We start from the raw sequence: 27,462 nt of genomic DNA, 5'->3' as shown, positions 1-27,462 counted from the left end.
TGGCTATCCCTGGCAGGTCTGCCCCAGGTGGCTGCCTCCCTGTTAGTTCTTGCTTTTTACAAGACTTAAAAAATAGCCAAGGTTTTCATGCTGGGGGGAAGTGAAGTCAGCAAGAAAGACTTCGTTCTGATGCTTTTCTGATGGTGGCCACCTTCAAAAGATTTTAAAATGTGTATGGTTTGATTTCTTATGTTAGTTAAAGTTTATGATTAAGGGAAGTTAGATGCTGTTCTACTCTGAGGGAAGCCTAGGGGGAAAAGGGTAGCATTTTTAATAGCTGTTTGATGCAAAAAGAAACCCAACCCCCCTATGTTTATTGTTTTGGGGCTTTATAGTAATGGGTGTGTTTTCTTTCTGTGAAGCTTTTTAGTATTAAGGGCTGAAAAATGCTATCTGCACAGATACTGTTACACCAAATTAAGTACACAAACACAAATGCTTCCATAGTTATTTACTATTTCTAGAGAGCGTGTGATAAAAGGGCCTTTTTTAATTTAACTTCAGCTCCTACACATTCTTTTTATTCCAACCTGGTGAAACTGGGTGTCTTTCACAGCAGGTTCAGGAGACTCTCTGCAATCTTCTGTCTTCTTTGGGCGCTTAATAACAGGAAAAATTTACAGAGCAAAATGGTGAAGAAGTTGAGCCAGCAGTTGCCAGTTGCCACAGTGACAGTTGTCCAATATAAATATCTTACAACTCTTCTGTTTATCATCTGTTTTCAGGGCAGTTTAAGCTGCTGGAACAAGACCGAGATATTAAGGAGCCAGTGCAGTATTTTAACAGTGTGGAGGAGGTGGCTAAAGCATTTCCTGAACGAGTTTACGTCATGGAGGAAATAACATTCAACGTTAAGGTAGTCCCTGAATAAATATTTATCCCTGTCTAAATTATTAACTGTTACAACCTTTATACACATGGCAAGTGAGCAAAGATGCTGTGTGGGAAGTGTAATTTTTTGAGACAAACGAGCCCTTAGTGTTCTGCATTCGGTGATGATGCTCTTTGGGATCATTTTTCTAGTCTTAAATCAACATGTCTTCTAAGGGCTCTCCTGTCCTATGGCACTTTGGGGAGCAGTCCAGATGATCCATCCAATAATCATCTCATTAGGATGCTCCTGCCAGATTTTAAACAAATGTTTTTTGTTGCCCCCATTCCTTTCCCCCTCCAGTAGTCTGAGTTTTATTCTCTGTTAAGCAGCAGCTGCTTGAATCCCTGTACAGAAAGCCTTATTCTCAGAGAGCATGCAAGATGAAATGGTGGGGTTGCTCGTCTCAAAATTACTGCAGCTAAATAGCATCGTGAACAAAACAAAACAAAACAAACCCCAAAGACATGCTTTTTTTCTGTCTTTATGTGTTTGCACATGCACACCTCTTGGGCTCATCAACGGGTCAGCAGTCTCATGAGTGTAGAAGGGTTTGCTGTCACCAAACATGCTGCGGTGCAGTGGCGTGACACAGTAAGGACAGAACTTGTTTCTCTTTCTCCTACGTGTGACACTACACATGGTAGGTTTAACAGAGCAGGGTGGTCTCCAGGCTCTACTGGTTTGCTTCAGTTGATAAACCCACCTAAGACTGGCTGAAGAGCATCCTAGCACTGGGGTATAGTGGTGCATATCTACATTTTGTGCCCTACAGTGGAAACTGGTTGAGACTGCTGGGACAAAGCCAGTATAGAATTTGCCTGTATGAAGCAGTGTGAGGGTTTTATAACAACCTTTTGATGGCTTTTTCTCTTTCATTCACTGCTAGAGCTGAGTAGTCCACAATTTTTATAGGTGTGAAACAAGATTGCTGAAGACTGCTGTAAGTGCAAAAGCTCATCGATTGTTTCATTTAGGGACACAGGCTCATGCCTTTCAAGACAGTAGGGGTTTTTTTATTTCTGTTCTCCATTAGCCTGAGCCCACAAAGAAGGAGGCTTTCATGAATGAAGGCTACGTGAGAAAGCTGAAACACTTTTGTATGTTCAGGATGTAGTTGGGCAAATCAAAGCAACAAGAAAATTTCGTTTCTACCCAGGAAGGATCAGTCTTTCCTTGGGACTGCTAGACTTATTCAGTGCTGTGCCAGTGTTTCTCAGTGCTGTCCCATTATTTCTCAGTTGATCAATGACCAAATCAAGAGAGCAGCAGAGTGAAATGTGCAGCTTTGATTTTATAGGAAGAAAAGTATTTGCAGGCCCATTTAAATGTTAAATGTTGTCTCTTGAGTTTAATATGAGTGTTCTTAAAACTCTTTGCTGTATTTAGCAAACTGAGAATTAAGCATAGCTTACTGTTACATACCAAATCAGTTTTTTAAAGATATTATAGTGATACTCCTTAATGTAAATAACAGTGATAATAAACTTGGTTTAACCTAGTTATCTTGCCAGTATTTCTCTTGGCAATTTTTCCAGTTTCATAGAAGCTTATTCCAAGATTATCATCTTCCAAAAAAATAAATGATCTTAACAGGATTTATTAAAGAACGTAATAACCCTTTACATGCAAGAGAATTGTGTGTGCTAAAATTTTAATATAGGGGAGATCCTGTCAAACCAATTAGAGCAAAGGGAGAAATACTAAGTATGGTTGATTTCTGTCCAATGCAATGTGCTCGTTTAAATTCAGAAGGTAGCTAATCCAGTATTAAATAAATAAATAATGCCTAAAAGATTTGATGAAGCATTTAAGATAGAGAGGACCTCTGAAGTCTGGGAATTCTTTCTTGTTCCAAACACTCAAGTCTTCCATGGATAATATTTGAAGAAAGAGCCCATAGAGTTACAGGGTGCAACCACACAGTCACTTGCATGTGACCTGACACACAGTCACTTGACTGTGCTGGTTGAGGTTTGCCTGAGTGTGTCAGTGATGCCACGAGTTATGGTTCAGCTTGGTCCCAACTTTACTCCTCTGTGTAAATCCTTTGCTGCTCTAGGAGGACTTTTCCAGCTAGTGCCGGCATTCAGAGAGCTACCTGCTCACAGTGACAGGCCATGGGGTCTTCTCCAAGGGAGTTACTTTATTTTTACTTTGTATATTAGTTTTTAAAAGGAAAAATAAGCCACCTCATCCTGGAAGAGGCAGGGGAGATGGGTCTCCCTTCCTCTCTTCCCCAGAGGTTTGCAGCCAGGCAGGCTTTCCTGGGCAGGGGGTTGGGACTGGCTGGGTATGTGTAGGAGGGCAGCACATGGGATCAAGCCACACTTGTAGTGGAAGTTGGAGTCACTTTTCACAGGAGAGAAAACAAAAATTTTAGATTAAACCAAACTTCTCTAATGGCTAAAACTACAGGTGATTTTTTTTTTGGATGTACATATATATCAGTGCTGTTTGTAGACTCAGTTGGTTGCCACAAGTACCCAATGGCCAGCAGTGTCTACAGACACAGCAATTTAGAGTCTTCTGGGAAAAAGCAAATTTCACTCAGTCAGTCAGCACTTAAATCTGTTCCTAATTTGAAATTAGAGGCATTCTGTCTATTCTTCGCTGATCGGATAGGTGGATAACCTTTTTGTATTAAAATTATTCAGAGAATAATTGCAGAGAATTTTGTTATGGTAACAGCATTACGCTACCAAGATGAGGACTTTTTTTATTCTCTATGCCAAGGAGAAAAATATTAAGACAGTTGAGCTACCCCAAGGCCCTAACTTTTGCTGAACCAACAGCAGCAGGTTTCTGTAGTCAGATGCTCTGGTGCCTTACAGATGACAATCTGTACAAATACCCAGGAAACGATTTGCATTAAGACTTAAAATAAAATTAGAAACCAAACCCCCACATCATACTAAGGGCAAATTACAAAAAGTTCTCTGAAAAGCAAAAATATTGTCTGATAGGTTGTACTTTGTACAAACCATGAACTTCTGCACTCCAGAAAATATCCCAGTTAGTGCTGTAGGACCCTTCAGATGTTCCAGGATATAATTTTGGATGATACCACTTAATCTCCCAGGAGAGGCTGTGAGGTTGTTTGCAGAGCCTTTCCATGATGGAGAGATAGATTACATAACAGCCCTGTAATAGTTCTTTTCTTTCATTATCAAAGACATTATTTGGCTGATGTGAACTTTTGATACCTGATTTGGTTTTCTTTTTAATATAATCCTCCTTTCACAGTGGTTTAGCGGTGTTGGTCCATACAGTGTGCATTTTTTCAGAAATAAACACATACCGATACCATGCTTTTTATTTTATTTTTTTCCTTTTTGATGAATGTTAATTCAGGAAAGTTGATCTGATTTGGTTGTGTTGGCTCTGATAAACTTGTCCTGACTTTCCAAGAACACATATATTTAGACTGCTATACCCTATGACATTTTTAAATGCTGCAATAATGACTTTCTTTGCAGTCAGTCTCTGTACAGGTTTTAGCTTCAAATTTGCAGGCAACCCATGGTATTTCACCTTGAGAATTAGTGCTTTAGTGCCCTCATCACCTTGTGGCTTGATGCCAGCCTTATGAGTGAGCACCATTCCCTCACAGCAGCTTCGTGTGCCAGTCTATCTGGCATCCCATGTGAAGAGACACTTCATGTTATAGCTCTTTGGGGTTACCAGTCTTATTTGGGGTCATTCTTTGAACACTTTGATTTATTTAAGGCATTCTTAAGCAACACAGTAGCCAGCTTTTAATGTAATGAGGGCAAAGTCCCTCTTACTTGAGAGGGTAACGTGCATATACCAACATTAATGTTGTATTTTCTGATTCTCATTCTTGGGAGACAGAGGTTTCTAAAATAAAAATAGAAAGCTGTCTCACTGAATTTAGTAAACTTCTCTGAAAAAGTTTCTTTCTTGCTGCTAGTAGCAGTGCCTGGGGTGTTTTTTTAACATTAAAAAGTCTTTATTCATTTGGGGGAGCCTGTAAAAATAATTTTTTTAAAGAAGTGTTCTGATTGGTCCCTTGGCTTTAATAGTAAAAACTACATGCAGTAACTATGAGTCAGACACCTCATAGTTAAAAGACCTCTACCAAAAGAAATCCTAACTGAATTTTTACTGTGAATGCAATGCTTGCATTACTCTAATAAGATCTAGCAGGTATAACAAGCAATATGAATCCACAAATCATTTTTATAAGGAGTTCATATGTGCCCAAGTGATTAAATACTTCTACTTCAAACTGTAACAAATAGAACAGTTGGAGTCCAAGACAGGATTATTGACTCAGGTGTTGTCAAAATCTATTCTTCTGAGTCAACCTTTCCTTAAGCAAAATAAACAATATACTTGAGGTTTCTCACAAGAACAGGTTTCCTAAATAATCATTAATCACTTCTCTGGTGCCTGTCCTTTGCAGTAGGTGTAATTGGCTGCTGGATTGTGGAAGTCTTAAAACTGAAAACAGTGACTTAAGTGACTTAACCTGCTGCTGGTTAGTAGTGTGTTTGATAAGATGTCTGTAACCTCTCTGGTCAGCATCCTGGCATGAATAGTGAACAGTTAGTATGGATCAAGATCTGGCAGTGAAGAGATGAAGGGTAAGTATAGCATGGAATAGGTTCTGGTTTTGTGTGCTCTCTGCAGTAGGAGTTGTTCAATTTGAGCATCTGCCAGTGAGTTCTGGATGGCTTTGGAGTACAGTGTAACAATTACTGCCTCTTCCTCAGAGCTGGGAGAGCTGATTCTCACCTATTAACAGAAAGTGCAAATTTTCTGAGAAGGGAAAAAGAGGGGAAGAGGTTAGTGGAACTGCAGGAGTCATTGCTATGAAGTATGGAGCGTTTTTGTTATGACACATAAAACAGGGAGCAGCTATGAAGATAAATGTGTTTGGGGAAGAAGTTATTTCAGAATGCTCCCAAGGCTGCTAGTTCAGAAAGAGGCTAAGGAAGAGACTTTGTGTTTTAAGCTAATGACAAGAGCTGGAGGTATGGTAGTTATTGGTGCATGTTGTTGCACTGGAAGTGTCCAGTGAAGAATTTCTGCTTTAAACAGAAGATGTGAGGAGTGGGCACACACAAGAAATTAAAATATCAGGGCACAGTCCCACTGTGGAGATGCACTGGGACCAGAGTCTGCCCACCCAGTTGTATTATGGAGCTGAAGGAAGGCTCCTCAGGTGCTTTCCAGAATTACGAGGCGATTCTCCTAGAAATACAATTTCATTCTGTGTTTTGAAGTACCTTCACTCTGGCACTCTGAGACAGAGATCTGCTGTCTTCTCCCCATCGTACATCAATGACATACAGAATCACATCTATGGGCTGGGATGTGCCAGTCCAAGTGTCTGGAACAGTGTAGGGCCCTGCTGCACCCCAACAGGGATTCTGTAGCAGAAAGCAGGGGGTGCACAGGGCATGCTCTTAGCAGGGGTGTGAAGGAGCAAAAGGGGTGCTCAAAGGTGGGTCAGTGCTGGAAGCTTAGAGGGTGGAGGGAGTCATGTTTGGTGTGGTGCTACCCTTTTTGCTTTTTAAGAGCATCTTATGATACTCACTTTTTTTCCTATTGTTTTGCGTGAATCTAATAATCCGTTTCAGGGAGCTGCTGTGCTTGACTGATTCCTGGGCTAATGGGAGCCCTGTGAAGTTCACCAGAGGCAAGCGCAAAGTTTGGTGTAACTAGGTGGTTGAGGTGTTGGTGATTGTTCCCCACCATTTGATGCTTGTGATGCTACAGCTGAAGTATTACTTTCAGTTTTTGGAACAACTTTTTTCTAATAGCACACTAATACAAGGAAGACATTGACATGTGGCAGCGGGGTCCCCTCAGAAGGGAATCCTCTATGACAATTATCCTCCCTTTATTTTTTAAAGGAACTGTCCTAATGCATGAGTCTGTTTGCCTTCTCAACTCCCTGGATGGGCTTTTATCAACATCCTAATCAGGCATCCTAATCATCCTCCAGTTCCAATGCCCCATATCTATTATGCGGGGACACCTGGAATGGTGGGGATGACCAGAAAGGGATTTACCTGCTGCCCCCAGTAGGGACTTGTGTTCATTCACCCCCATCTCTTTGGTTCCCTCCTTCTGCATTTTGACTGGAGGGCAGGAAGAGGTTGACCAGAGAAAATGTAGATTCTTTATCTTTGGAGAAGCTAAAAATTCAACTAGACATGACCCTGAAAAGTCTGCACTAACTACACCTGCTTTGTGGAGCAGGTTGGACTCTATACTGAGTGTTCTGCTCAACCTGGAGGTCTCCCCTGATGTCCTGGCCCTATTGGCTAATGTTTTAAGATTTGTGACTATTGATAAAAGTTTGAGTAAACAAGACAGTAATTTTGATTTTTTTTTACTCATTGCTATGAGGACAAAGTAGAGATAATTTAACTATGTGATTTGAGAAACGAAAACTTAGAGATATCTGTGCACGAGTTTCTAGATTATTTTAGAGTGATTGCCACCTAAGGTATAAATGAGATTTAGTTGTTGCACATATCCTGGAAGACATTTACTTACAATGTATATTTTTACTACTATGTGGTAATGAATAGATTAAACTAACACAAGAAGAGAGGACTTAGCTTGCTTGACTTTCAAAATTTAAATTTTAAAATATACTTAGCCTGCTGAGGTGCACCAGCAGCCTTAACTTGACCATGATAGAGTTTAATGGGTGGAGCTGAAGTTATGCAGTCTTAGACTTTTAATTTCACTTTCTGATATATTTTTTTTATTACAGCTTTGGACAGCAGCTGATACCTTATATTTTTGTTCAGAAGGAAGAGCATAGAACAGTATTTTCTCAGAGCGCCACACTGGAGAGTGTCTTGATTTTTCTTTTGTTCCAACGTAGTAAAATTCAGCCTTCTTTCACTGTGACTATATTTTTTTAAAAATGAAATAATGTTTTCCGAATTTTAAAATTTGTAATAATTTTGTCTTTAAACATGCCTGTCTAATCTAAAAATCAGTTTGCTATTTGGCTGGTGGAAATGGATGCCAATACTAAGCAGCTGGTTCCTGAGACCTTCCATGGGAAGCTCGGCCAGTTTGCTACCTCTGTGGTTTCACATCTGACCCACCATTTCCTTCTACAGTGGCTTGCTTGTTTGTGAATCCCCAGGGAATTCTGAGTTGGCCAAGCAGCAGCTCTCTCAGCCACAGGCTGTGACACCTCCCTCGCTGGTGTCCTGCAGGAAGCGTGACTGATGTAACCATACAGTCTCGAGATAAAATTTCCGTCAGCACTCTCCGAAGAAGCGATTTGTGGGGACTTTTCAGTGCTAGGAACTGATGCTCTTACAGTATGTGTCTTCTCAGAAAGAGAAGGGGGTGGTTGAACAGTACATGCACAGAACCCTGTGTGTCCTCAGCCCTGATCTCCTCCACCAAAAGCAAGACCTGCATGGCCACAGCTCAAAACCAGTGCTCTGTGGTGGTTTTGAGGAGAAACCAGCAAAAACACAAAGTGCTTTTCTTTTACGTCATGGTGTTTCAAAATACTGTCCGACCAGTGGTGTGAACTGTGAATGAGTACTAGGTACCATAAAATCCTAGTGGTTTCCTGGATTACACCCAATTAGTCTTTGTTTAGATAATTCAGAGCTCGAATGACTTCCTCTCCGGAAGCCCCAGGACTGAAGTGCTGAGGCAGCACACCTCAGCTGAGCTGCCTCTGCCTTGGCTCTGAAAGGCTTCCAGCAGGTGATCCCAACAACCTCACAAACATGGGTGAACTGCAGATCCCTTCTTAAAAGAGGAAGCATCATTCACACTGCTTCTCAGTTATTAAGTGGTTGGAATTACAGCCTTGATTTCGTGCAATGGCTATTCTTGTGATGATACCCAAATTTGAAGCTTGGAATTTGAATTTCACTCAGCTCCATGAAGTTTTTAGGGGTTGCGGAGGTGAGAAAGGGCTATACCAGTTTTTGATGTGTTTCAATTCGCAGTATTTTTAGTAGGTTTTGTATTTCCAAATAAAATGGTCTATAACAGGCCAGTGGTTTATCTGTTGTGCTTTCCTTTATGAATAGGTATCAGGTGCTGAGGAAGAGCTGTGTGAGTTCTGTTAGGTCCCTAAAAAGGGCTTTTCACATTAAACCACTCAAATACAAACCACAGCAGACTCGTCTATGAAGAGTCAGTCCAGTCTTAAGGAAATAACTTCAGGAACAAATGAACCTTGGACACCTGTTTTGCTTTATTTTTTCCCTTTCCAGTACAATTTCCATAGTAGAAAAACACACACATGGCTTTGCATATATTGTTAAATCTCTTAAATTGCAATTCTGATCAAAAAATTATGATCTAGTCTATGACTAGGAGAGCAAGGCTAAGAGGGATATGGAATAGACTGATATTCTTGACTTTTCCTTCAGGGAATAGATGTCATCCATAATTCACCTTAGCCTGGAAGAGATTATATCAAAGGGATATGCTTCATCCATAACAGTGACATCACCTTTTCTGCTCCTCAGGGAGCTGAAGATGATGGAAGAATGTTTGTTTCCTTCAAGAGCCTGGCAATAAGTTCTGGCAAACAGCAAAACCAAGGGGGTGGAAAAAAGGCAAGGGAATGTAGACATGCTATGTCATAGATGCATGACACAGGTGGCTATTTGAACCACTGGGACATGTAGATTTGTCATTTTAAAATTGGTTTTGTTTGCTCTCACTCCTTCTTTGGCAGTTTTGGGTGGCTTTTTCCCTTCAAGTAAAATGCAGGAATGTGCAGAAAACAGAAAAAGGGTTACTTGACCAAATGTCAGGTTAAATACTTTGGACTTGGCTACTCAGCTGTTCAAATGAAGTTAGTTTAGTTTCTCCAAATACATAGTCTCGCAAGTCCAGTCTTAACAGATTTGATATGATATGAAGTATTCTCTTCAGTGGGGAAAAATCAGATTTTTTTTTTTTTTTTACTATTTTTCAGGTGGCATCAGGTGAATGCAATGAAGATACTGAGGTTTACAACATTACCCTTAGTACTGGGGATGAGCTCACTTTAATGGGGCAGGCAGAAATCCTTTATGCAAAATCCTCTAAGGAGAAGTCACGACTGAACACCATCTTCAAAAAAATCGGGAAACTTAATTCGATTAGTAAGCTAGGCAGAGGCAAAATGCCCTGCCTCATCTGCATGAACCACAGGACCAACGAAAGCATCAGCCTCCCCTTCCAGTGTAAGGGCAAGTTCAGCACTCGCAGCCCGCTGGAGGTGCAGATGCAAGAAGGTGAGCACACAATTCGCAATATAGTAGAAAAAACCAGGCTGCCCGTGAATGTCACTGTGCCGAGCCCAACCCCGAGAAACCCTTACGACCTGCATTTTATCCGTGAAGGGCACAGGTACAAGTTTGTCAACATTCAAACCAAGACTGTGGTGGTGTGCTGCGTGCTTCGTGGCAACAAAATTATCCCCATGCATTTTCCCTTGCACTTGGCACTTCCAAAATTTATTCTACCTGACAGTCTGGTGAAGGGGGAGCTGTGGCACGAATCCCTCATCCAGCACTGGTTTAACATATGCCAGGAACAGTTTGACATAGATGAGTATTCCCGGGCCGTGCGAGATGTGAAAACTGACTGGAACGAAGACTGCAAGAGCCCGAAGAAGAGCCGATGCGCGGGGCACAGCCACGTCCCCAACTCCCTCAGCTACGCGCGGGACGAGCTCACCCAGTCCTTCCACCGCCTTTCGGTCTGTGTCTATGGAAACAACTTGCATGGGAATAGTGAGGTGAACCTCCATGGCTGCAGGGACTTGTGTAATGAGTGGGCCCTGTTTTCTCACGATGCTCTTCAGTACCAGGAGTCTGGTGACAGCGGCAGCGATTACCTTTTTCCTGAAGTCAGCGAAGAATCCATGTTTCTGCCTACAAAACCAGAGCTTCCTTACGAAGAGCTGTGGTTGGACCAAGGGTCTGGAAAGGCTGGTGACCAGCCTCTCACTCGCTCGCTAAGTGAGAAGAACAAATGTGACAACTACAGAGGGTCTTTCCGATCAAAGTGTGGTAATGCATCTCTTCCCGTGCCTGCGACTGTTGGAGCCACCACAAAGTCTTCAGATGTTTCCCTACCTCCACCTCCAGTGCCTCCCAAATCAGAAGCAGTAAGTTAGAGCTACTAACGTTGGTTTTTATTTCTTTTGCAGCTGATAAAGAGTTTGCTTGTGGTTTTTTTTAGGGAACACTTTGGGGTGGGGCGCATATTAAAAGCAAGGAAACAGCAGGACTTTAAGATTTACAGCTTCCCCTAGTTTCCTAACAAGTATAACTTATGCCCTAAAAACACCAAACTATAGTTAATATAACTGCTCTAGTGCCTTAGTCTTGATACTTTCAGGTGATATTTATTGTAGGGGTTTTGCTCACACAAACAAGAATTTCTAGCTCACTTCCTTCCCTTGCTTTCCACATCACCTCTCATGTGGCTTCCATGTTTTCTCATATTTTTTGTGGCTGAAGTGTGTGGGGCATGACCCCACTTGGAACTGCCTCAGATATCCTTAGTGTGTGTGTCCAGCTAACAGTCCCTGATAATGAGAACAGCTGGAATTTTTATGCATGTCAAGTGTTTGTTAACAAGAGATCGTCTTCACTGTTACAAGTCTGTGGCAGATTTTGAAGAACATTAAGTATCATTGACTTTATCAAACTAGACTTCAACTAATCTCTCTGCACTGCTTATTGAAAGATAACGTGTTCAAACAGGGACTCTGAAAAGTTGATAAATGAGCTTGATAAAGCTCATTTAATATCAAAAGTTGATAAATAAGTCTCAATTTTAAACACACCATGTTTCCTAGAGGTTTCTAATGAGAACTCAGGCCAAGAAGAAATAATTTCTCCAAACCTGAAATGTCATGGAGACTTTGGAGTAAAAATTATACAGATTATCAACAGGACTTCTGTCACATTAATCGTGGCAGATATAATAATTTAACTAATTAGTTTTTCAGGGATTTTGAGGGAATTTAAATAAAGAAAATATTGTTCCATTTGCGAGTCCAGTCATAATTCCAAGAGCGTGGCTGCATAGTAAGGTGAGACTAAGACCAAACTGCAGCAATTCATGGTGATCCCATCCTTTTTTTATTCCCATCTTATAGTTCAGTATTGTTGACCGTAGCTTTTCTATCATGAATCATAGAATGGTTTGACTTGTAAGAGACCTTAAACATCATGTGGTTTCTACCCCCTTCAAGTAATCAGGGGCACCTCACACAAGGCCAGGTTGCTCAAACCCCCATCCAACCCAGCCTTGAACACTTCCAGGGAGGGGGCAGCCACAGCTTCCTTGGGCAACCTGTGCCAGTGTCTCACGACCCTCACACTAAAGACTTTATTCCTGATGTCTAATTTAAATCTACCCTCTTCCAGTTTAAAACCATAGCCCCTTGCCCTTGGGAAAAGTCCCTCCCCAGCTTTCCTGTAGTTTCCTTCAGGTACAGAAAGGCCGCTGTAAGGTCCCCCTGGAGCCTTCTCTTCTTCAGGTGGAGCCAGGCCCAAGTTTAGGTAAAATCTAAGTTGGGTTTTTTTTTTGTGCTAGTTTAGTCTGCAGTGGGTGGCTGTGGGGATGCCCCTGGCCAAGCTGTGCAGCTGCTGGGACAGTTTGGGGAGGAGAACACCACGAAACACACCACTCCAGCCTTTCAGACTTCCCCAAAAAAGCAGCCACAGCAGCTTCAGCAAAGACAGGAAAGTCAAGACATTACGTCTTCATAGCAGAGTGTTTGCACGTCATGTCTTAAGTGCAGGAACCCAAGAGCACTTCCTTGCCTTCGAGGTCAGGTACACACTGACACTTTGTCCAGACTCTCTTGGACAGATGCCCAGCAGCAGCAGCAGCAGCAGCACACCAGGATGAGGCTCCCTGGCAGCCCACGCTGATGTAAACCCATGTGGGGCTGCTCTCACCCTCCTCCTCCTCCTTCTCTTTTCCCAGCCACATGGTCCTGGCTCCTCTTTTGTGCTGGCTCTGGCACTCCTGTGCCTGGGCAGGCAGCCAGGTCTGGATCTGGAAAATGATTAGTTTCCTGCTGATTTCTGCAAGCTGAACTGCTTCATCACGGGGTCAAAGGAGATCTGGAGCCAGCACCAGGGAGAGGGGAGGAGGGTGAGGGGGCAGTGGGGGAGGAAGGCTGTCCCCACAGTGGGGTGAAGGTGGCCCTCGTCTCCCTGGATCATTCCTGAGGGGTAGGTGATGGGGTGCTGGGAGAGCTGTGGAGCACCTGCAGAGAGCATCAGCGTGGACCTTTACACTGCCTGGCTTAGCAAATCCCTTCTGGGGGCAGCAGGGTGTTTTTTGGGATAGATACATGTCCTGCCTTTTAAGGACATTCTGAAAAAAGTGTGTCATTTTGTCATGTGTGCCTTACATTACTGAGGTAATGTGTGAGTGCTGTCAGCAGTTTCTGTATTGCTCTCTAGCTGTGCAGGAGACCTGATTTCTGGTAAAGATATTAGCATGCATTTAGAGGTGGGCAGGGAGTGTAACCCTGTAAAAAAATAACTAAAATGACTGCATCTCCATAGATGATGATAATTTAGGCTCAGTTTTGTGGCTTCCTGGAGCAGCTTCGGAATGAGTATCAGTGATCTACCAAATTCATCAGTGGGCTGGGGCCAAGGAGATGTTTGCATGGTTTCCATGTAGGGTATTTATAGAATAAGTAGATCTCAGGAGCTGCTGCTGAACATGTGGTTTAGTCATCACTCCCTCTAGAATGATATTCCATAACATTTCTGTATAGAGACTGGCTGGCAATTGTATTTTTGCATGGGCTAAATTTAAAACGTGTGTACAGGAACTGTTTTGTTTGTAGGACAGAGAAAAAGACTTTGGGTGTTTCAAGAAGCTATTCTGGGTTTCTTCTCACCATCAGGATGAAGCATTCTGGTATGCAATGCTGATTTTCTAAATACCTTTCAGAAAATCAAAGTAGTCTGAGGGCAGAAGAGGAGGGGGGAGAAATGACCTCTGAATTAAGGCCTGTAAATTATAAATGGTTTCAGTCCCCAAATGCTAATGTGCATAAAAATCAGAGGTTCAAAGTCTGTCCCTGATGGATTCTGTCAGAAGTTGAGGCTCCCATCACCAAGGAGTGTTGAACTGCTTTGCATTACACTTGTGGTCCTGCTGGTGACAGGGTGATGGGCACCAGTGATACCCAGATTCAGGAGTGACACCCCAGCGTCCAAGGGCTGCTGTCAGGGCTCAGGCTGGCACCAAGGAAAAGGAGGAGAGGTTTTAAAAATCCACCTCACGCCATTGGAAAGGGGTCACCACCCCCGGGTCATGGGAAGGAGAGCTGGGGCATGGGAGAGCTCAGGCATCCAGTGCAAATACACTTTATCTGTATCTGGCAGCCACATGGCATCCAGTGTTTCTGGGCAAAAGAGTATTTCCTTGTCACAGAGCTGCCATCACAGTTGTAGTGTCACACCACAGCTGTTCTCCTCCTCTCCTGCACACATTTAGCTGCTGTTCTCTTGGACCTAGTGCGGGGAGCTCTCCTCTGAAGCTTCCCCCTGTCAGTTTGATCTGCAGAATCTCTCCCTTTTATTCCTCTGCTGGGTTTCCTGGGGGCTGTGTCTGGCAGCTGTAATCATGGTCTTGTGACAGGGACCAACTGGGACTGCAAACCGGTATTATTTATGTCCTCGTTCTGATCTGCAATCTAGGTCAGCAAGGGAGCTTGGCATAGTTCGTTATGCCAGCACCTCTGAATGCCTGCAGTATTATTCCCAGGGAAGAATCCCTTTAACCCCTTAACTGCTTGCCATGCTCCAGGAATTCTCCGGGGTGGTCTCTCTAACCCCATGGGTTCATATTCTGTAGCATGCAGTATCAACTTTGTCTAGTCTGACTTGAGTAAAAAAATAATAGTCCTTAGGCATCCTTGGGGCACAGCACTAAAATGGTTGAGGAGTTTTATGCCTGCACTCAATAACAAACATGAATAAAATTGATTCTATCTTCCTTTTTTTTTTTTTTTTTTTCTTGAAATAGCAAATAAGAACCCATAGAGCAAGATTTATTCCAGTGTTTTATGCTGCTGGGCATTTCCTGCAATTTTGACTTGTTTTGAATTAGGGAAAAAATGTACTACAATGTCCTCGTCTCCAGTTTTCCAAATCACAAAAGTATTAAATGGGTTGTTGCATTTTGAAAGCACTGAAGTGGATTGCAAAAGGTTCCACATTTATTTTGGTTTTAAATAAATTAAATCACTTTAATTGCTAATTATGTGTTGCAGAACTGCTAAGATAACTTTTTGTTCAGTAATGTTGTTAAATTTAAAATTAAACTATAATTTTCAAACACAAATTTTGAGAATCTCCCTTTTCTGGCGCATCTAAGACTCTTTCAGACAAGGAGAACATGAGGTCTTCGGCCCAGGGGGAGGTGGTGAGTCCTTAAAAATCCTGCCTGGTAGCCTAATCTTGGTAGCCTTGTTCATCTCTAGCCCTACTAAATAATGTTGCTCTCCCAGACATGTGTGGGTGAGATTAGGTCTTAACTCCATCATTTTTTCTGTGGGGATGGATCCTGATATTTTTCCTCTACCTAGGCACACCAAACTAAGTTGCAGATAAGTATTGCTACAGCCATGTGTTCTAAGCTGTGAAATTAGAACAGTAGACCTATTGGCTATGTGGTATTTGAGCAGGTTCTGCTACTGCCTGCACATTTCAACTTGTGTATTTGGCAGTTAACCTTATCCTGGACTGCTTTGGCTGCTACAGAAGGGCTAAAGCTCCAGGTATGAATCCCAGTGTCTGGCAAATACATGATACATGTATTATTCCTGTGGGAGGAAGGCTGGGAATTATCCTGGAGCTGGATGGCTTAGCATCACTGGTGAAGTAAGTAGGAAACATCAAAGTCTGTTGAGATCTTTTCATTACATAAGCTTGGTTTCTTACATCTAAATAAACAACACTAATGAGGTTTAAGCCTAATTAATTGCTCCTTACAAACTGTAAAATATTTGGAAGAATCTGTCTCATGTTGTATGTTACAGGAAGGTTCTTTTACATTGTTCTCTTGCTACTACTTTTTAAAGGAGTGGATGTCAAACTACTGGAAAAAAGCACCCTAAAAATGATCACTAGTAGTCTACTGGTAGCAAGGCATTCTTCTGGACTTCTTTATGAGAACCACATACTCTTGCAAATATATATGCTTAGCATAATTTTTTTTCTTCTCCTCCCTTTTTAATTATTTCCTTTCACAGAATAAGGCAGAACCAGATGTGATTCATCTGGTTGAGAGTGCTGCTGCCCAGATTTTTTTGCTGCTTACTTACATGTTCTTCTCTTACACAGGTAAAAGAGGAATGCAGGCTCCTGAATGCTCCCCCTGTCCCACCACGGAGTTCCAAGCCTTCCTCCACCAGTCCTTCCATCCCTCCTCGCACAGTCAAACCTGCCCGGCAGCAGACCCGATCTCCCAGCCCTACTCTGTCATACTACTCTTCAGGACTGCACAACATGTATGTGTTGGAGATGTGAGAGCCCAGTGCTAGCATTTTTGGAGAAAGTTAAATTTTCTTGAATTTTTCAGTATTCTGTTTGATGACACTTGTTGTTCTGGGTCGGCGTTGCAGACTTCTTGTGAAATGGGCTAACCTGTCAAGTTTTATAGATTCGAGAGAAGCAAAGCTGCAGGAGAAAGTAGCAAAGATCCTGACGTAGCAATTTATATTAAACACGTGCACATATTTCTGTAGGTAATGTCAGTGTAAAGTGGCACAGGCTGGCTAAATGGAAAATCCTGTACAGTTTGGTATAATTCTTGAAAGGCTTGAATCTTCAAAGCAGAACATCTCAAAGCTGGTTTTTGGGTGGGATGTTAGTGCTACATGTACGCAGTGCCTCCAGCTCTGATAAGTGGGGGAACAAAAAGGGTGTGCTAATCCAGAAGTGTGTTGTGCCAACTCTATGGGAACACACAGGGTGGGTGTGATGGAGAACGGAGAGGCCAGCAGACACCACTGAGTGCAAAGTGAGGTGTAGCAGAAGGTGGCCAGACAGCTTCCAGACCAAACCCACTTCAGCACAAATCTAGCTCACAAACTGGAAATTCCACTCAGGCTAGCTGAAAGTTGACAGTAGATTTTGAATTACGTAGCTGCATACATTTTCCTCGCAGTGCAGTGTTCTTCCTTTGGCTTTAGAAAGTGTACACACCTTTTTAAGTCTCACCTCCTCTTTAACTTGGATATCTTGTTGCCTTTATTTTTGGTATCTCCTCCATGACAAGATAGTACTTGTTTGGATATTACAAGCTGATCTGAAACACCACTGAAGTCATTCCAGCCTAGATGCAGTTGGTATAATCACTTACGCTTGAATTGCCTTTTTAAGCCTTACAAGCCAAACTGCACATTTGCAGCTCAGTTTTGTGTATCTGGCAATGATCACTCTAGATCAAGGCTGCTCATTTGTTTTTTATGAAAGCCTGTTGGGTAGTTCTGTCAAGTTCTACTCCACAGGAGGCACAGGACCTCCCAGCATTTGAGGCCCTTCAAATGCTGCTTTCTCTCTTTGTAGCTAAGAATACATCTGCCTCCCAAGAAATGAGGAAAACAGTGAAGTTTCTCAGGAATGCAGGTGGCATTAATTGCTTCAAACTTTACAATATTTGCATGAAATTCATCTCCAGCCTGGGTCCAGACTAGATATCTTGGTAGAACTGACCTAGTGCTGCAGGGGAAGCTCCTAGAAAATTGGCAATGTGTGGTATAATCAGATTGCTGCTGAAGTTGCTTTTCAAGTCTTGATATTTTTGTCAATGATCTTATTTTCTGGATTATGAAGTGTTGCAGCAAGTATTTTAATCACAAATAAAACCAATATTATTCATCTTTATCTGCCTATAAGAATGGCTGATTTTAGCTGAACTTGAGGCTTCTTTTGCATCCTTTGGCACCGAGTCCCAGTGAGTTAGTTTTGGTGAAGCACAAATTAGGGAGCAGTTTGAAAATGTTTCTTTATCAGTTTTCAGTAATTCCATCAACCTTTAAAATCATTAAATGCTCGCATTTCTAATACTGAGTTAGAGGACAGAGGATCAATCAGTTTAATTCCTCTGTGCAGTTAGTTATTTATTACATCTTAGTGACTGTCTTCTCTGAATTAAACAGCCTGATGGGTAGATTTGTGAAAAATTCTTTGCACTTTGTACTGCACAGCAGTTGGCCTTTAAACAGCCAGAAATGACCAACTGGCAGTGTATCCTTTTAGAGGAGGAAAAAAAAAATCTGTTACTGTAAAGATCCAGCTGCTTTAACTTGCAGACTTGTATTAATGACATAACCAAGAAGAAAGTAAAGTTTGGAGGGCATGGAGTGAAGACCAGGGCAGGGTTAGACAGAGAGGGAAACTGCATCTCTCGGGGCTGATTTTTGTAACTGTTTTCTAGGGTTATAGTTTAGAGCTGCTTTTGTTCATCTGCACCTTGTGTTTGAGCTGGGCCAGTCCAGGTTGGCTTCCTCTCTGACCCACTGTAAGCACACAGGGAACATTTTTTATGTCAGTCCATTCAAAACCATGCTGGTTTTGGAAAGCTGCTCCCCTCCTCAAGCAGTTTTCACTGAGCTGTCCCAGTAGTTAGTTTCCAGAAGCAAGAGGTGAGTAATTAAAACCATTTTAATTGTTTTTCTAGTGTTCTGGCTTAGTTGGCCAGAATTCCAGAGATCAACGCAATCCTTCAGACTTTCTAAAAGCAACTGGCATAAAAGCAGCAAACATTTATTTTTGATAACAGGTTGCATGCTTTTGTTGGTAATCTGTGTCTCTGAGGAACACCTGGATATCAGTTCCCTGAGGCAGGCTGAGCTTAGTTTACCATCAGAAAGTAGGTCAGTGTAACTTTAGATGCCTTTGAAAAGTGTCTCTCATCATCGCTTTTCTAAGTTGTGGACACACAAACAAGTTACTGTGGGGTAAGCTTTAAAGTCTGATACTTTCACACATACAGCTACATCTGCTTACCCTTCCTTCCAGGTAAAACTCTTCCATTGTCAGTAAGGATTCACTTATTCACTGTTCTGTACTGTGCACTGGGGCTGTTTTCACACCATGGGGAAGGATCCTGTGCCCTGTACCACAAGAAAAAAAAATCTTGGCTTCAAAAGGGCTTTTGGTCATCTCTTATGTCAGTCAGCCTTGGATCTAGTGCAGTGGTGACCTGCCCCTGTTACAAGCTTTTGCATACCATGACACATCTTGTGGGAAGTAAATACCAAATGCAGGATTAGAACATCTTCCAGTATATGTGAGGTGGTTTCTTCTCCATGGTTATGTCCCTCAGGAATTCAGCAGTGGAAAAACTACGTATTGGGGAGATGACACAGAACTGAATTGAAATACCTACTTTTTTAATGAGCTTGAAAAATCAGGGCATGAGGCTTTTACATTTATCAGCATCTTGTCAGGCTTGTATAAGGAGTAAAAGAACTGTCTATGTATTATTCAAACATGTTGTTCAAGTCTGAAAAGTTCTGCCAGAGGAAAGAAAATTCTTTCCTTGTGACAGCCACCCTCTGTCAGATGATTTATGAGTTTATTCCAATGCCACACTTTTTCATACTAATGACATTCTTTCTGCTTTGCTCCTTAAGCAACGTCACAGAAAGTGATAACACCAACCCAACTGAGAGCCCACCTGTTTCCTGCTACCCTTGTAACATGGCAAAAACCGAATCCAAAGAGCCTGAGATCACGATGCCTTTGGGAAGCCCCCCAGCTGAAGCTCTGCCTTCCAGGTTATCTTGGCCAAACCATTTTTCAGGAACTGCTGAAGGCCAGAATAGAAGTGATTTCCTGCTTGATCCTAGCAGGAGCTACAGTTACCCCAGACAGAAGACTCCAGGTACGCCAAAGAGAAACTGTCCTGCACCTTTGACTTTTGACTTTGATGGGTGCGAGCTCCCGACAGGGTGCTCCCCGCTGACCCCAGCAGAGTTCTCAAACACCATTTCTAGCTGTCCAAAGTCAGCAAGTTACTCTCTAGACTGCACTGATGAGAAGGCTCTGGGAGACAGCAATACAAAGCAGAGCCATTCGTGTCCTGCCTTACCTCCTCGGGCACCGAAGTCAAATGAAGAGAAAACAGTTACAGACATGGGTCCCTTGCCGCTGAAAATAGATGGTGCTGAGGAGGAGTTGAAAACTGGTTCTCCAGACCTCTTGGAAGATCAGTATCTCGTTAAAAAGGGCATGCAGGATACCTTCTCTGTGTCTTATCCCTTCTCGTCTCCCCTTCATGTCCAGTTAGCACCAAGATCTTGTGGGGATGGCTCTCCCTGGCAGCCACCCACAGACCTTTCTGGACTCTCAATAGAGGAAGTGTCTAAATCTCTGAGGTTTATTGGTCTTTCAGAAGATGTCATATCGTTTTTTGTTACAGAGAAGATTGATGGCAATTTACTGGTTCAGCTTACGGAAGAAATCCTGTCAGAAGACTTTAAGCTAAGCAAATTGCAGGTTAAGAAAATACTACAGTTTATTAATGGCTGGCGGCCCAAGATGTGATGCTGACTAGTTGTTAGTGAAACTGTACAAGATGTGCTTCATGCACTTCAGCTAATACATCACTTCCTGTTTTTTGCACTAAAAGCCCTTCCTGTAAATAGTAGTAGAAAAATTCTTACTATGCAGATAAACATTTTTGAGTGGTGAATGGATTTGGGGTTTTTTTTTTAATGTCAATAATAAAGTTAAAGAATCGACAGAGGTGTGCCTTGTGCATCCCTGAAAGTTCAACAGCTGCTAAAAACTGGACACTAAGGGAACTTTAACTCCACAGTCTGTTAAGACTTACTCGTATTTATTACTGAACAATTTAATGCTGAAAGACACACACCAATACAGTTTACAGTTTTGTGTTAACTGCAAAAACAGCTATTTCTTCTGAGATTATTTCTGTTCAAATAATATTGGGCAACATGCTGTGATTTTCTTCTGTTTCTGTTAACCAAAAGCATGTTCAGATATTCAAAAACATCATTTTGACACTACGTCTGAAAATGTTAAGAATTGCTGTGAAGTGCCACTAATACACTATTCTTGCAGCACATTTTTTTTTTAGGCTATCTTCCTGACTACCTGTGATGTGGATACATTTTCCATGTTACTCTGAGCAAAAAGAGTTAAATGTTTTTTTAAAAAAGAGCCTTGCTCAGCTCATTGCCCAGAGGGGAGGGAGAAGGGGGATTTTCCTACTGAGCCACTCTGCCCTGGCCAATTAAAAGTTTATGACCTGTAGATTTCAAAAGTTGCTTTTGTAGTCAGATGTCTGGAGCGTAAGTAGCACAACTTCTGGTCGTGCAGCTTTCTCATGGGAAAGGCAGTTCGGTGCACAGATTTTTCTCTTGGCAGACCCTGCCTGCCACAGTAGCCTGCTAGCACAGACCTTGCAATAGCCTTGCTCTGGCACAAGACAGCCCCTTACATTTCCTCTGCTGCTGTTATGATCAGCTGAAAATGCACTCTGTGTGCTATCCTATTCCTGTGATCGGATCTGTGTGGGAAGGTGATAGTATTCCTGTAGGATGCCTTTGAAATAAAGCATAAGAGAGGTGGGAACAGGAACAGCACATGGCACATGGCTGGTAGGAAGGGGCCAAGTGAGGGTTTGGGCCGTGCCTTGGGAAATGCTTGTAATGTGTAAGTTCACCTGTCTGGTTTGCAGTAGTGGGTGTCGAAGTGGGAGGGACTGTGGCATCCCAAGATGTGCTAATTCAGTTGCCCAGCTGGAAAAACTCATAGATGGCACACAAAAGTAGCAGTCAAAATGGAGCACAGAGATCAGAAGGGGGCATTAGGCTGCCCTGCAGAGACCTTTCAAATTTAACTGGTCAGAAGCTTAGAAATAGGATTAAGTTTTGATAGTCAGTTGTTGAATTCTTGTAGTTGGTAAAGCTCTCTAAAATGTGTCTAAATAACCCCAGATTCCCCTGCATTTGTAGAACTGATTGCAAGGATTTTGGGAGGTTCCTTGTAAAGCAGTCTATGGTGTCCATCCCTAGCAAGTGTGTGTACCCAGCATCCTCAGGTGGTCAGAGGCAGGCATGCTGGGCCAGCTTCACCTTCACCCACTGCTGAGCAGAGCCCTGGGCAGGGTGACACCATCACCTCCCTTTTCTACCTTTTTAAACTGCAAAAAATCTCTCTCCCTCTATTGTAGGGCATGCAGTAGGAGCATCAAAAGAACATACAGAGCGAGGACAAAACGGAGAGGCTGATTTTGCCTGTTTTCTTAATCATATTGACTCATCAAAAATAATTTGTTTACAAAAGGAGTTTTCTGTTGCCTGGGCAAATTTTGTGTCATGTCTCCATGGTCAATGGAGATGCATCATTTGTCCTTAGTAATGCAAACCACCAGTTCCCAACCAGAAAGCATCTGATGTGGGTACTAGAAAGCAGTGAGCAAAAAAGATCCCAGTAGAAAAACCCCAAAAGTTCATAATCCTACTTTTTTTCTTAATGTATTGACTTTTAGCAACAGATCAATAGCTTTCTCTGGATGCTTTTTAAATTAGCATCCTAAAATACTTTGAATGCAAATAAGGCTAAATCAAATTCAAGTACTGTTAGATGTGTATACTTGTTGGTAGGCATGTGCAGTTGCAAGTCAATTGCATTTTAACCCCCAGTTTGTCAAATAGCTTTTAAATTTAAAAAGGTCATTTAAATGTTGGGTACATGTCTTTGTTTTGCTTGGCTTGTTAATTCCAGGTAAAAGAAGTAAAAGATCTAAAATATCTCTCTCTTCCTCTCAATAAAAAAAAACCAGGAGATTACAGGATTACAGTCTTAGTAATACTAACATTAAATATTATTAATACCTCCAGGATATTAATATCCCTGAGAAAATAGTATTCTTTGACTGTGGATGGGCACGTGTGCTGTTACCTCTCCTCACCTGTGTGGAACACTTTTTCTACGAAGTAGCCTGGTGGAATTTTCACTTCACAAGCGTGTTGCATTGGCATCGTATATGCATAGACCAGAATTTGGCTGGCCTGTTGAAAGGCCCAGAAATGTGCAATGATTTTGGAGGCAGATCCTGTGTGCAAGAGTACAGCTAAAACCTCTTAACTGCAGAGTTGCTCTTGTTGTCACTCCAGTTGTCTTGGTCTGGCTGGGCACTTCTTGCTTGTTTTTATGCATAATATGGTAGCATTTAACCTTTTATTTTGCCCTCAGCAGCTCATCACCATTTTTTCTCCAAGCCTTTTTTTAAGCAGTTTAGGTGTCCCTAACTTTTGTGTTGTGTGGTTTCTATGGCTTTGGCATTGAGGTACCTGCTGTGGTACCCAAGCTGAACTGAAGCATCTGCTCTGGTGAAATCAGAAGAATGATGAGCAAACCAGGCAGCTGGGGGGGTGGTGGTTTGGCTTCTTCACTGCTGTGTAGGTAGCCAGGCTATGGCAGTGCTGGTGCCTGCGGGGAACTAATTTTTTTGCTTTCCTCTTGAGCTCTGCTGATGTTGAGTTAGGGGATCAGGACTGTCCTTGACATGGTAGAAGGCTCTCTGAACAGGGCAGACTGATGTGAACACATCAGTCTCTCAGGAAGTCCCTGGCTATAAAGGGATGGTGGCACCTTTGAAATGAGGCAGGAGAAGAGGAGTCCATCAGGCCTTAGCAGAGAACCACACAGGATCCTATAAAGGATGGGGTGTAAAACCTGGGGGCTTAAATCCATAAAAAGCTACAAAATGCTGCACTACTTACGGTACTTTGAGGTGGAGGGTTACATCAGTGTTCCCACTGTGATTACGAAGTGTCTGAAAGCTCTGGGGAATATTGGTGAGATAGGAACTTCTACCACCTGGTGTGAATAGGAGGAGGAGGAAGCTCTCAGCCTTGGAGACTTGCAGACTGAGCAGCACCAGGACACGGGCACCCTCTCGTGGGGGTCCCTTGCTGCTGAAGTGTTGATGGGGGTTCTTGCCTGGTTTGGTGCAGCCCAACCAACCTATTCAGTGAGTGACCCTGGCAGCTCCCAAGCACAGCCCAGAGGTTCACAAAATTGGGGGGGAGGGGAAGGGGGGAGCCCAGCCTGGTTTTGGAGAATAACAATGTTGAGCTGTGTTGATGTGAGCTGTGCTGGCTGTTCTTGTGGCCGACTTTGTCTACTGAAAGAGATGTAGCCGTTGAGTTCAGACAACACACCTCGTGCCAGAGTGGGCCTAAAATCTCTTATATTTGGAGGCCAGTCCTAACCTGGGACTTCTTTGCTCAGATTAAAGATATCTAAGGCCTCTGGTGCTTATTTAGTTGTAGGTTTTCCTTGGGGGTTTTGTTTGTCTGGGGGTTTTGATAGCAAAAAAATCTGACATGTCATTCTGTATAGAGCTGTCTCTCTGTCCTGCAGCAGGAAACATCCTTTCTATGCAACAGTCACATGGCAGCACAAGGACTGATGCTGTCTTCAGTGGCAAAAGCTGGACTCTGGCATGGGGTCTTTTCTGGAGGTGGACACAGAATTGGCAAGGGGACGAGTGGGGAGGAAACTTGAGGGAAAACACTGGTTTCCTTTAAACAATCATTGTGCCTAGGATTAAGATCTTTTGTATTGCTGCCTGGCTGGCTAACCAAAGCTGTATTGAAATCAACTCAAAGTGTGGATTTGTGTTCTTGCCATATTGTAAATTGCCTAGGGCTGGAAGCTTAGAGGCAAGAAACATTTGGTCTATCCAGCATTAGGAAGAAAATGTATTTTGAAGTGTTCGTTGCATCTAGAAGCAAGAGTTTGAAGTAACTGTGCATTACAGTTTTTTTCCAATACAGCAGTTTCACTTGCCACTTTAATTGACTTCCTTCCACAACAACAGCTTCAAGAGAAACAGCGATGCTATCCCAAAACCCACCTTGTTTTAAATCTCTCTACAAATAGTTGCAGTGTTTTCTCTTATGATTTCTTCTTGAATCAACTCCTTGGTATTCTCCATACTAAATCAAGTGTGCTGACAACAGCTCCTTGGTTGCTGCCCGGGGCAGGGAGTGTGCCTGCCTGCAAGGCCAGGTCAGCAAAGTTCTCCCTGCAGACCAGGCAGGAGGTATCCCACATGCCATGCTACTTAAAAGCTGAACACCAGCCATATGGAAAAGGACCAGGACCTAGCCCAGCTCTCCTGGCTCCTCTTTTTGATGTTTTGAAATTGCAGCATTTCCACATAGGAGCTGGAAGGTACAAATGAAATCTTAATGGAAGTTAGGGATCATCCTTTTTTCGTTGCTGTGTTAGGGCCAGGATGGTACTGGGAAAATACAGGCCCCTTGTTGAGACATAGCAATAAGTGACTCTTCATTTGTTCTGTCTTAAACTCCTAATAGTCTAGGAATTACTCAGATTGTACCATTTCTGTGCTCAATAACCAAATTTTCAGTGTGAAAATCTGCAGAGTGATTCTCTTGACTTGGATAGTCTTCTGAATTATACTAAAAATATCTGTTAGTTCTTAGCTCTTTGGATTCACTTTGAGTAGGTCAAAAAAGTAACACTTGGGAAAAAAAGGGAAAGCCCAAAAACTTTGGCTTAGTACATTTCCGTTATAAAACGAAGCATGGTTTTTGTGGAATTCTGTGCTGTTTTGGGCTTTTGTGTAAAAGGCTGAAGGCAGATTATTATTTAAACCAGGTGCAAATAAATATCCCTGTAATGTATATGAACAAATTTAAACCGTGTATTGTAAGTATATAAACTGTATATTAAAGACACTATTTTCATGATATTTCAAATGTGTACAGAATTTGTTGAACTAAATCTGATGGATATGCATGTATTCTATAACATGGTTGGCTTCCATTTAGTAATTTCAATGACTTACCCTCCTTCTCATCTCAGTATAATTCAGAAACAAGTGCTTCTCAAACAGTGAATTCACAAAGTGAGATTGGGATCACCAAGGGAAGAAATCAGGCTTCTGCATTTAACCTCTCAATACACATTACTTTTCCCCATCTTGCAATTTCACTTGATCCCTTTGGCAAGAGTATTGAGCTGTGTGTTCCCTAAAGAATTTGTTGCCAGACAGCTTTCCTGACTCCTGCAGATACTCACCTAAGAAATTATTTTCTTGAGCCCTCTGCCTATTATCTTTGCTTTAGAGAAATGAGTTCAATTATCGTTTGGATATGCTTTTAAGTGCAAGACCACATGCAAGTATTTCTGCTTTGCAAAAAGTCTCTGAAGCATTTACTGGGTGGGGAGAATATTAGAGATGAAATGATGCAGTGTGCCCAGGTGGCCAAGAAGGCCAACAACATCCTGGCTTGTACCAGGAATAATGTGGCCAGCAGGAGAAGGGAAGTGATTATGCCCCTGGTGAAGAGTCTGGAGAACAAGCCCTGTGAGGAGAGGCTGAGGGAACTGGGAATGTTTAGTCTGGAGGCTGAGAGGAGACCTTATTACTTTCTACAACTACCTGAAATGAAGTTGTAGGGAGATGGGTGCTGGCCTCTTCTCTCAAGTGAATAATGATAGGACTAGAGAAAATGGGCTGAAGTTGCACCAGGGGAGGTTTAGGCTAGATCTGAGGAAGAATTTGTTTAATGAGAGAGTAGTGAGGCATTGGAATGGGCTGTCAAGGGAGGTGGTAAAGTCACCATCCCTGGAATTATTTAAAAACTGTATAGAGGGGACGCTTCAGGACATGCTCTAGTGGGCATGATAATATAGAAAAATATATTTTATATAATTTTTTGCTGGGAGGAAGCGTTGGCAGTTGAATGCATTGATCTTAGAGGTCTTTTCAAACCATGACAATTCTGTGATGTTGTGCTCTAGGTTGGCCTTTCACATTTCCTCTGATACGTCAGCTCTACAACCACCCATATGTCATGCAGGTAAGTTGCTGTTGTGCCAAATTCCCCTTGGGCTGAAGCTTCATTCACTGAATCTAGGCCACAAGTAAGTTTTCTCCAGCACAACAGTAGTTGTGGAGAGGGTTTTATGGAGGGACTCATTAATATATATGTTTATGAGAAATAAAGCAGGGCATAGTATGTCACAGCGGTTGACACTGGGATACAGATGGGGCTTACTTGCCTCCAACCCTTACATTTGGGAGAAAGGATAAGTGTGCATTGGGTGGGGAGGTCAGGAAACAGGAGTAGAACTGCTTTCACAAGTTCAGAAAAATCTGGTTCACCATGAGCAGGGCTATCTGAAGCACATCCCTGCTCTGCCCTCCAAAGAGGAAAGGAAAATATTTGAAATTTTGAATGCTCCAGTCATTTGGCTTCAGGCTGACTAAAAGGGTCTGCAGGAAAATATTTGGTGCCTGAAGGGCAAGAGAAGGGCTACAGCCCAAGTCAAAATGTGGCCATCTACCTATCAGGAAAGTGCAGTTCTAAGGCAGGCTTTTTCTGGTTGGTTATGTGCATTAGAGTAGCCACCAAGCCTGACATAAATCTCCTGCCTGACTAGTCACCATGGCTACCTGTAAGTACAAATAAGGAACAAAGCACAGGAGAGGGACCTGAAAAAGTAGCCCTCTCTCCTTTGGGAAGTGCAAACTTAACGCTTGCAGATGTGCTGCTCTTC

At 42.5% G+C, this 27,462-nt stretch overlaps 1 protein-coding gene across 3 annotated transcripts in view; it reads left to right on the top strand.

Moving 5' to 3' along the window:
* The window catches only part of GAREM1 (GRB2 associated regulator of MAPK1 subtype 1), a 103,510-nt gene extending 77,862 nt beyond the window's left edge, over window positions 1-25,648 (top strand). For 2 of the 3 annotated variants that reach the window (XM_071737433.1, XM_071737434.1), the window contains 4 exons: window positions 726-856; window positions 9,825-11,003; window positions 16,225-16,391; window positions 19,524-25,648. In XM_071737433.1, the coding sequence (XP_071593534.1) occupies window positions 726-856; window positions 9,825-11,003; window positions 16,225-16,391; window positions 19,524-20,436 (2,390 nt within the window). In that variant the 3' untranslated portion in view covers window positions 20,437-25,648. The remainder of the gene's footprint in view (window positions 1-725; window positions 857-9,824; window positions 11,004-16,224; window positions 16,392-19,523) is intronic. The other variant, XM_071737435.1, reaches the window with a different exon arrangement.
* Window positions 25,649-27,462: the final 1,814 nt, after the last annotated feature.

The sequence above is a fragment of the Heliangelus exortis genome, chromosome 2 (genome assembly GCF_036169615.1).
Source record: "Heliangelus exortis chromosome 2, bHelExo1.hap1, whole genome shotgun sequence".
Lineage (NCBI taxonomy): Eukaryota > Metazoa > Chordata > Aves > Apodiformes > Trochilidae > Heliangelus > Heliangelus exortis.
The sequence above is the reverse complement of the archived record's forward strand: the minus strand, read 5'-3'. Positions and strand labels throughout refer to the sequence as shown.